The 10,708-nt window shown below is 36.1% G+C and overlaps 2 protein-coding genes across 3 annotated transcripts in view; one reads left to right on the plus strand and one right to left on the minus strand.

Annotated features, from left to right (window-relative positions):
- Positions 1-1,862: 1,862 nt before the first annotated feature.
- LOC126875157 (uncharacterized) overlaps positions 1,863-10,708 on the plus strand; it is a 47,042-nt gene continuing 38,196 nt past the window's right edge. Inside the window, exon 1 of the mRNA XM_050637880.1 lies at positions 1,863-2,437. Coding sequence (XP_050493837.1) covers positions 2,131-2,437 — 307 coding nt within the window. The 5' untranslated portion in view covers positions 1,863-2,130. The remainder of the gene's footprint in view (positions 2,438-10,708) is intronic.
- On the minus strand, positions 3,952-5,843 carry LOC126875176 (baculoviral IAP repeat-containing protein 3-like). 2 transcript variants are annotated; one of them, XM_050637915.1, is made up of 3 exons: positions 4,855-5,843; positions 4,672-4,756; positions 3,952-4,595 (listed from the first exon to the last, which is right to left on the minus strand). In XM_050637915.1, exons 1-3 carry the CDS (start codon positions 5,731-5,733, stop codon positions 4,384-4,386), a joined length of 1,176 nt encoding a protein of 391 aa, XP_050493872.1. In that variant the 5' UTR covers positions 5,734-5,843; the 3' UTR covers positions 3,952-4,383. The 2 variants fall into 2 exon arrangements, with proteins under 2 accessions (XP_050493872.1, XP_050493873.1); XM_050637916.1 differs by having other exon boundaries at positions 3,955-4,574.

Raw genomic sequence — 10,708 nt, forward strand, 5'->3', positions numbered from 1 at the left:
CTCGTGTCCTTAGACACACCCCATTATAGTTTTCCTCTGTGGCATGATCGGGACGGGAAAGACATTCTCGCTCGCGATCTCATTGATGAAAGGAGTAACTCTTTACGATCAGTGAATATTACGCGCCCGACTTAGATTTTGTGAGTACGTTCATCTATCATCCCGTCAACCGCGGATTCGTTATTGAACCTAGGATCATTGTCATTAGTTTCTCGAGTACCTAACTACCGCGGTTACTTGTCCGGTTCTATAATAATCGTATTTGCACTAGTCAATGTCTTCTCTATTGCATAACGACAACGTGTAACCCAAACGAAGATTCGTTTCACGCCGCTAACCCTAATTCTAATGTAAACCGGACATCAGAAGTGGGATCAGTGCCGGTTATAACAGTGCAAGAGCTTACGACCGTCGTGCGCGAGTTAATTCCGTCGCTAGTGCAAAAATCGAGTGTGGAACCTAACAATTTTTCGACTCCGCTGCCTGGTGCGCAGCTACCAATCTGATTATGGAGGAAGATCCTTTACAAAGCAGTGCCCTGAATATAATTTCAATACCGAGTGTCGAATTGACTTCTACGTAGTGGAGGCGCTAACTGGTAGATCAAGCCATCCGGGTGAGTCGTTTCCATTTTACCCCGATTTCGGAGCCGAGTGTTCGCTAATTAAAGAATCCGTAGTCTTGAGAATTTCTGGCAAAAGAACGATTGATATAGTAGTAATGCGAGGAATAAGAAATATCGGTACTAAACGTATCGCTCAAATCTTGTCCCTTGCAGGTGTTAGTGGTTAGAGATAAATTTGTCATGTCCTCGCTGACAGTTATTTAAAATATGCTATCGCGATCGATCGTGGAATTTTAAGTCAAGGTTTTGACGTAATATTACACAAAATAGCCTCGCTATGTGTAAAACAAAAATAATTAATGCCTGTAATAAAACCGCTGAAAACGAGATCGATGTTAATGAAGTTGATAATGAGGTACGTGGTAGCGATAAAAGTCGATTAATCTTTCTTTTCGAAAATTCAGAGATTCATCCGTTACGGGCTCCCTAAGTACTCGTACAAAAAAATACAGGCCAGTTAGAAGTACAATTAATTGATCCTAACATCGCCGTACAAGGAGTCCTAATAGACTTCGCGAGCGCAGAATAGTACGTGATAGAACAAGCGACTTAATTACAGCCAAAAATCATAAAGCCTAGTAATTCACCGTTCGCAAGCCCTGTGTTACTCGTGAAGACGAACAATGGTTCAGATAGATGATAGGTAGATTTTCGAGAACTAAATAAATATACGGTCGCGGACCGGTATCCTTTACCCCTCATTGCGGATCAAGTCGCGAGATTGCAAAAGCGAGATATTTTATTATTCTGGACATGGCCGGTGGGTTTCTCCAAATCCCTATTCATCCTAATTCTAGGAAGTATACAGCATTGATTACCCTCGATGAACAATTTGGATAATAAGTTGTTGTTTTCTTCGAATTCTTTTGTACCTTTGTTCGATCCATTCGATGTCCTTTATTTGCATAACATAAGTGCGTGCGCGTTTAATGTTTCTTCCGGAAGTCATTTTCGGGACGGCGATACTATGCTGAATCCGTCGAAAATGGGGATTCTTATATTTTCGGACAACCCTAATAATTGTGCAACTCATACTTGTCTAAATATTCTAATATTTATGTTCTTCCTTGCTACAATTTTGTAAACCATCAAAGCGTTTACTACGGAAATCCTCAGGAGTAGTCGCGTGCCAAGTCTTCTGTAGCATTTGACGCTTTTTAATTGTGGTGACATAAGAAATCATTTGGTCAGAGTGATCTGTACTACACTTTCCTTCATTGTATTCAGCAGCGGCGAACAAACGAAACGAGAGATCGTTCTTGAGATTCCTTTGAAAACACGTGTAACAGCCAACGTGCCATTCGTACGTTGTCGTCTATTTGTATGATGTCCTAATTATTGCCGACTCGATAGATCAAGCTCTAAAAGTATTGCACACTGTACTAGATACCCTTGTAAAAGCCGGATTCTCCTTTAACTTTTCAAAATGTTCTTTTCTGAAGGCATCGGTACTCTATTTGGAATATGTAATTTACGATGGAGAAGTTCGTCCCAATCCGGGTAAAATGCACGCCTTGAGTTCTTTACCTGCGTCAACGACCGTCACACAGCTCAGGCAGTTCATATGTTTAGCTCTTTATTTCCGAAAATTCGTCCCTAAATTTTCACGGGTAATGAAACCCTTGTATGCGCTTACTTCCGATAATAAAAACACGACTTGGACAGATAGGCATGGAAAAATAAGGCAAAAGGTAATTTCCGCCCTGACCGACGCGCCGGTGTTAATGGTATTTGACCCGAACTACCCGATAGAACTTCGTATCGACGCTAGTTCGGATGGATATGAGGTTATTTTAATGCACAAGATTGAAGGTAAAAATAGAGTAATAGAATATTACAGTATAAGAAGTAGCCCTGCGGAATCTAGGTATCATTCTTACGAACTAGAAACGTTAGCAGTTGTTCAATAAAGTGCGTGAAAAATTCAAGATAACTTAAGCATAGTATTAAGATGTAAGCATAGCTTTTTTTTATAGAGACTTGCTTGAAATTCTCCCTTAGAAAAGAAAACATTTTTTAATAACCTCGCATGGCTGAATGAAAACCTTTTAATCTATTGTGATTTTTAACGACTAAACTTCAAGTTTTCCAATAGCGTATTTCCTGTATTTTGAATTCTTATTCACTCCTTGCTATAGTACTCGCATCGAATTTTTGACACCATCATCATCGACACCATGTAGTTCTCCCATAGAATGATAGAGATGGCTAGCGCGTGACAGGTGAGTTGAAGATCATGTTGAAGGACAGAGATAGTGTCGAGGTATCGCACTCTCTCTCAGATTATGCAAAAAGTAGGGAGAATACGAATAGTATTCATACATGCAGATATCTATACTAAATACATAAATGTACAATAAGTATAATAGTGTTTTCGACTAACTTTATGTTAGGAAATCAAAAATTATTGACCTTTAGAATGCGAAGATAGAAAATGGAAATTTTAAGGCGGGGGATCTACTGGTTCAAAAGTTACGACTACGTAAAACTGAGCATTCTTTCGCTAAATTACGGCCATTTTTACACGTTACTACGTCATTCAGTTGGCCCGTACAGATGACCATTGTACAGAAATTCCTTAGTTTATACAAGTTCCCAAGTATTAACTAACATAACAGCTGGTAACATAACATGATGTGCGAAGAGTAAGAAATTTCTCAAACCTAATTCGATCAAAGTTCAAAATCATATCATGAAATGGCCGCCATCGAAGTGTATTTATGTATTCACAGCCAACGATTCTATTTACTGAACGAATTAAAAATATAAGTCGATATAGCGAACAAATAAGTTGTAAAACACCTTGAAAATGCTCTTGAAAATGTATTGCAATCATAAACTTCTAACTAACAAATTCCTTGCTTCAAAACTTCGAAGCTTTATTAATATAAAAATTACAATTGTCTTTTAATCGGCATAATTTAACGAATTGAAAACAGGATAAGTGAGTATAATAAAAGAAAAAGTAAGCCACGATTCTTATGGTTGGTAACTGGTGGTACAAGCGTAAAGGAGGTGATTCTACGTGAAAAAAGAAGTCGAAAATATAGTTACCCACCACCCTGTATATATACATATACATATATATATATATATATATATATATATATATATATATATATATATATATAAATATTTAAATATTATATATATATAAATATATATATAAATATTTAAATATTATATATATAAATATATATATAAATATATATATAAATATATATATAAATATTTAAATATTATATATATATACATATATATATATATATATATATATATATATATATATATATATATATATATATATATACATATACATACATATATATATATATATATATATATATATATATATATATATATATATACATATATATGTCGGAGAGGCAGTGGGGATAGGGTTGTCGGAGTTTGAGGAGTCTTCATTGAAGGTAGTCATCGTTGCGGTGTAGCGAAGATACGATTTATTGACACAGGTATGAATAACGCAGGTTTGACAATCTATCACGGCGGTGAGACGTCCGCGACACTAGTGACAGTGATCTCCGGTTCAATAACAAATCCGCGGCCAACGGGATGACAGATGGGCGTTCTCGCTGAATCTAAGTCTGACTCGTAAAAATAATTGCTGAGCGTAAAGACGTTACTCTTTAGTCGACGGGAGCGCGTCAAAGAATGCCCGTCATGTCATTTTTAAGAAATTATAAAGTATATTGATATAAGAGATATGAATAAGCTAATTTTTACATGTGCATGCATTACGCGAAAAATGTATGGGTAATGGCCTTGACTTTTCTTCGGCAAATGATGCACGTTGTGAAAGCTGGTGAACAGTACTGGCATGTTGCTAAATGTCCACAAGGTAGGAACGTAATTGTGGCTTCTCGTTCCGTGCAAACTTTACACGAACGAGCATCTTTCAATGGTCGATTTTCTTCCTCCAGAGTGGCTAAAATAGTAAAAAGTATATCTAATTATAATATATAATGAAATTTATTATATGTATACGGATTTCATTCATCTGTGTTTTTATTTTTATTACTTACTAATTTTCTCAACGAGAGTCATTTCATTGGTAACATTTTCACTATTGGATCTCTCAGGATTCTCATCTGTACTTTCTATTGGTGCCTGAAATAAATATAATGTACATAAGTATATATTGGAATTATTAATTATACACATTCTTAATTATATATATTGTTCAGGGTATGAGTTTTTATACTTACACCTTCAGCAGTTTCATATAACTCCTGGTCTGTTACATTATTGACATATTCCCAGCCCAGTGCTGGAAGAAGATGATAACATCTGGGAGACGAAATCATATGTCTGTCCCATGGATCGTCTTCTGGTCTCCAATTGCCTATACAAATTCCACAATGGTAACAGGTAGTGAAATCATTTATTCCGGTGTAGTAGAAGCCTGCATGGGCTAATTCTTCACTTGGCTGTGTCACATCTGTAGGCCATGTTGCGAATGAATTTAATCTGGATTCGTAACTAGCATATTGCAATATTTCTGGTTTCTTAACACTTTTTAGTCCCAAACGGCTAAGTTGATATGCCGTCGGGGTGCGTGAGGATCTTAAAAATCCATGATCATTAAAATCAAATGACTCTTGATATTGTAAACCATGAGGACAAGATATATTTCTATTTCTTCGTTTTGTCCGTGGAACTTTAGCAGGACTTGCTCCAATTGGTACATTATTACAACGTTCATTGCGGATAAATCTGCACTCTGGAGAACACATTTCATGAATCTGCATGGGAATATCACCCACCGACCACTGACTTGCCACCAATTGACATTCAAAGCATCTCACTACATCCAAGTTTCCAGTATAATAGAATCCTGCAGCTGCAAGACTGACAGGGTCAATGAAAGATACAGGCCAATTTCGAAAACTCGAACGTCTTGCTTCTTCTAACCGAAAATCATAACAATTTTCTAGAATGTGCCGCGATGTGGATGGAACCGGCGGCATTTTTATCGGCAGTATCGGTGGCATTGTCGACGTGGACGGTATCGGTGATGTCAAATCAATCACCGTTGCTGAAGGTACAGGGGATGGTATATCAACCATAATTACTGGACGTTCCATAGACGTCGAAGGTACGGCTATCTCTGTTAGGGAAGTGATACATTTACACTGTACATGAGAGTGTGTGTGTAATGGTTAGAGGGCGTCAAGGTCTTAGCGGAGACAAAAGTCGGTTGGCGACCAGCGTGCGTGCAAGACGTTCTTCAGAGTGGAATATAGATGTATAACTGTTGTGTGGGAAATATAGTCAATTATTTGTATTCCCAAATCCTCGAATTTTCTTAACATGGTAGCAGAGCGTGATTACTAGTTTTGCAAGATATTTAGTGCGTGGTTACGATCTTGCGAGTGAGTTTTCAGTAAAGAAAAAAAAAACTTTCAGAGAAAAAAAAATATACTTCGAGCACGTAGGAACGCTTGAGTAAGAAAAGAAAAAAAGAAGAATCAATTAAAATGGAGAGATCGGAAATCATGATACCTATATTCGATGGTGAGGATTATGGAATGTGGAAGCAAAGAATCACGATGTTTCTCAAATATAAGGAATGCGAGGTTGTTACAACTAGAATGAAGAACGAAGGAGACGATGAAGACTGGGACAAAAAGGATTTGAAGGCAATAAATATAATTTATAGTGCAATATCGAACAGACAATTGGAGTATGTTAGGGAAGGAAAAACGGCATATGATATAATAAAAAGGTTCGATGAAATGTACTTGAAAGAGTCGACGGCACTGCAGATCGTATGCAGAAGGAGATTGGAAAACATAAGACTGGAGAACTACAGTGATTCAGCATCATTCTTTAACGATTTTGAGAAATTAATCAATGAATTAAAAGGTGCGGGCGCACAAGTAAGTGAGAGGGAAAAGCTGAATTACATGCTGAATACGTTACCCGAAGAATACAGCTACATAGCGGACATAATAGACGCATTGAAAGAAGAGGATCAAACGGTAGCGTATGTAAAAAATAAAATAGAGATAGCAGAGTAGAAAAATAAATCCAATCGAGGAGAAAGGCAAACCAACGCCTTTTCTGCAAAAAAGGAAGGATGCTTCAGATGTGGAAGATTAGGACACCTTGCGAGAGAGTGTCAAAATGGCGTCCAAGCGGGAAGCAGTAACGGCTATTGGCATGGGCCAACACGTGGTCGAAACAGAGGAAGAGGGAACAAAGGCAATACGAGCAGAGGACGTGGAAACTTTCATCGTCAATCAACAACCGGCACGGGCGAGCATGGAAACTCAAGAGCAGGCATATGGACAGCAACGGCGCACGCAGCAAACAGCAGTGAGACGAATGAAATAAGTAAGAACAAAATAGTGTGGCTATTAGATAGCGGTTGTACCGATCACATAATTAATAATATAAATTATTTCGATAAATCTATCGACCTAAAAGAACCGGTAAATATATATTTAGGCGATAATAGACCGATAAAAGCGATAAAAGTTGGGAATGTTATAAGTTATCTTGAAGCATTCGGAAAACAAAATAAAATAAATATGAGGAAAGTATTTTACGCGAAAGAAATGTCCGCAAATTTGATTAGTTTAGGTAAACTAACAGACAATAAGAATACGGTTATTTCCAAAGGAAATATTGCGAAAGTAATAGATGAGGATAATATACTTACAGCTGTAGCGTTCAAAGAGAATGGGACATATAGAATAAAAAGTATATTGAAAGGGAAGAAGCACTTAGTAAACAGCGCCGAACGTAGTGGTATGAGTAAAAAGGAAAGATGGCATAGGATGCTAGGACACGTAAATTTTAAATATTTAGAGATTTTGGGTAAAGAGCAGCTAGTGACTGGCATACCGAATGAATTTGAAAAGGAACTTTTGAAATGTAGGGTGTGTATAGAAAGCAAAATGCATAACTTACCTTTCAAAAATAAACGAACTAAGGCTAAGGAAATAATGGAAATTATTCATACGGACGTATGTGGTCCCTTTAAGACTACCGGATTCAATGGAGAAAAATATTTCATTTCATTTATCGATGATTATAGTAAAATAGCTAGGATCTATTGTATAAAATCAAAAGATGAGGTCTTTGATTCTTTTGTACAGTTCGTAAATGAAGCCGAAAATTTAACGGGCAAGAGGTTAAAAATATTAAGATGCGATAATGGTAAAGAATATTTAAATAATCGAATTTATAAATTTGCTAGGGATAAAGGTATAAGAATAAATAATTGCCCAACATACGTACATGAATTAAACGGGACAGCGGAAAGGTATAATAGAACAGTGATGGACATGGCGCGTTGCTTGTTAGCGGAAGCGAAAGTACATAAAAGGTACTGGCCGGAAATAGTTTGTACAGCGGTATACTTGAAAAATCGAATATTAGCGAATACTATAGAGAGAAAGACACCTTTTGAAATATTCTTCGGGAGAAAACCAAGTGTTAAAAATCTACATCTATATGGAAGTAAAGTGTTTGTAAGAAGGCCAGAACAAAAAAGAGTTTCCAAATGGGACAAGAAGGCAGATATGGGAATTCTATTAGGATATAGTGAAGTAGGATACAGAGTCTTATTAGGTGGGAAAATAACAATAGCTAGACATGTAAAGGTCATAGAGACAGACACTAAATGTATCGGCTTTGAGGAAAATTCATCAGAGGCAGATAGAAATGATAGCGAAGATAACTATTCATTGGTTGGTATGGATAAGGAAGAGTTAGAAGGTAGGAAAGATGAAAATAATAGTAGTATTGAAAGCTCAAACACTCCTAGGAGATCTACACGTATTAAGAAAACTCCAGTAAGGTATCCAGAAAAGGAAAATATTTGCGAGATGCATGCAAATTATTGTAAAGTAAATATCCCTCGTACATTTGAGGAGGCGATTTGTTGCGAAAATAATGAAGTTTGGAAACAGGCTATGGATGAGGAAATAGAATGTCTCTATAAGAATAAAACTTGGAAATTGGTAGAAAGGGTAAAAGGCAAAGAAGTATTAGATGTAAAATGGGTTTACACGAAAAAATCAGAGGACAGGTATAAGGCTAGATTAGTGGTAAGGGGATTTCAACAAAGAAACGTAGCCGATGACATATATTCTCCAGTGGCGAGTAATCAGACCTTTAAGATATTGCTATCATATTGTTGTCAAAATGGATTAATAATTGAGCAAATGGATGTAGAAACTGCCTTTTTAAATGGTGAAGTAAGCCCGAAGGTATATGTAAATCAACCAAAGGGATATGCGGACGGAACGAATAGAGTTTGTAAATTATCGAAAGCGCTTTATGGGTTAAAAGAAAGTCCGAGGGACTGGTATGAGTGTTTTGATAAGTATGTGACGAGATTAGGTTTTAAAAAGAACAATATAGAGCTGTGGAGTGTGTATATTCTTATGGAGAGGGAGAAAATGTTGTTTATTTGTTAATATACGTAGACGATTTGTTGATTTGTAGTAAAAACAAAGGGAAGATACAAAGTGTAAAAAAATTATTATCTGATAAATTTGAAATGAAAGATTTAGGTGAAGTAAAAGAATATCTTGGAATAAATATAGAGTATGATTATTTAAAAAATGAAATGAGATTAAGCCAAAAGAAATACACAGAATCATTAGCAAACAAATATAAATTACATAATAGCAAATTGTACTGTACACCTATGGAGACCAACTTAAAAATTGAAAAAGCTGAGATAAATAGAGAGGACATTGGATACAAGAATTTAATTGGCGCATTGCTGTATATTAGTGTAAATACCAGACCCGATATAAGTTATAGTGTGAATTATCTGAGTAGATTTCAAGATTGTTGTAACGAGACACATTTTAAATATGCCTTGCGAATATTGAAATATTTGTACCGTACTAGAGATTTAGGGCTACATTATAAAAGAAATGAAAAGTGCGAAACGATAGATTGTTATGTGGACGCTGATTGGGCAGGAGATCATATAGATAGGAAATCGACTTCTGGGTATGTAATCAGATTGTATGGAAATGTAATTGGATGGAAGTCTAAAAAACAAAGGTGTGTGACAATAGCCTCGACGTATGCAGAGTATGTAGCTCTATCGGAAGCGGTGAGCGAAGTAATGACTATCAGAGAACTAATGAAAATCTTCGATGTAAATGTAGACGATAACCCTGTAAAAATCTATGAGGATAACTCTGGAGTAATGAGTATAGCAAAATACGGAACTTTTACAAAAAATTCTAAACACATCGAAGTTCATTACCACTACGTTCACGAGTACGTAAAGGAAAATAAGATAAACATAATAAAAGTAAGTACAGAAGAAAACACTGCGGATATTTTTACGAAGGCACTGTGTAGAGAGAAATTTGAAAGGTTTAGGTCATGGATGAATGTAAAATAAGAGAAATGTAAATAAAGCGATAAATTTTAAATATTTTGTTAATTCGACAAGTATGTAAATAAAATTAAGTGTACAGTATAAATGTAAGGAGGTGTGTTAGGGAAGTGATACATTTACACTGTAAATGAGAGTGTGTGTGTAAGGGTTAGAGGGCGTCAAGGTCTTAGTGGAGACAAAAGACTGTTGCCAGATGTTAAAAGAATCTAGGATAGTCGGTTGGCGACCAGCGTGCGTGCAAGACGTTCTTCAGAGTGGAATATAGATGTATAACTGTTGTGTGGGAAATATAGTCAATTATTTGTATTCCCAAATCCTCGAATTTCCTTAACAATCTCATCCGCCGATATTGAATGAACCGGCGGATTTGAATCATCTGACAATTTCGAAGGAACAGGCGTTAATTCTTCTTCATCTTCTGAAGATTCTGTATCATGTTCCATGAAATATCGGAAGTTGATTGTAGGAATCATTTTATCCATTTTAATTGTAATTTAATGCGCCTTCAAACCTATTTAAAAGAAAAAGACATTGAAATATCTACTAATTGTAAATGACTTAAATATATTATATATTACAGAACATATATATTACATATATTAGAGAAATATATAACAGACAAAACTTACGAATATCAGATGTTCACGTTCCGCTTCAACAGCTCTCCAATTCTTGACAAATAT

This window comes from Bombus huntii, chromosome 17 (genome assembly GCF_024542735.1).
Source record: "Bombus huntii isolate Logan2020A chromosome 17, iyBomHunt1.1, whole genome shotgun sequence".
Lineage (NCBI taxonomy): Eukaryota > Metazoa > Arthropoda > Insecta > Hymenoptera > Apidae > Bombus > Bombus huntii.

Bases quoted from the DNA above. Each gene is read 5' to 3' on its own strand.
- LOC126875176 (XM_050637915.1), bottom strand. From the start codon at position 5,733: ATGGAACGTCCAGTAATTATGGTTGATATACCATCCCCTGTACCTTCA. The intron at 4,757-4,854 runs GTAAGTATAAAA...TATTTATTTCAG, and splicing joins TATATGAAACTGCTGAAGGT to GCACCAATAGAAAGTACAGA. The intron at 4,596-4,671 runs GTAAGTAATAAA...TATTATAATTAG, and splicing joins GACTCTCGTTGAGAAAATTA to ATATACTTTTTACTATTTTA.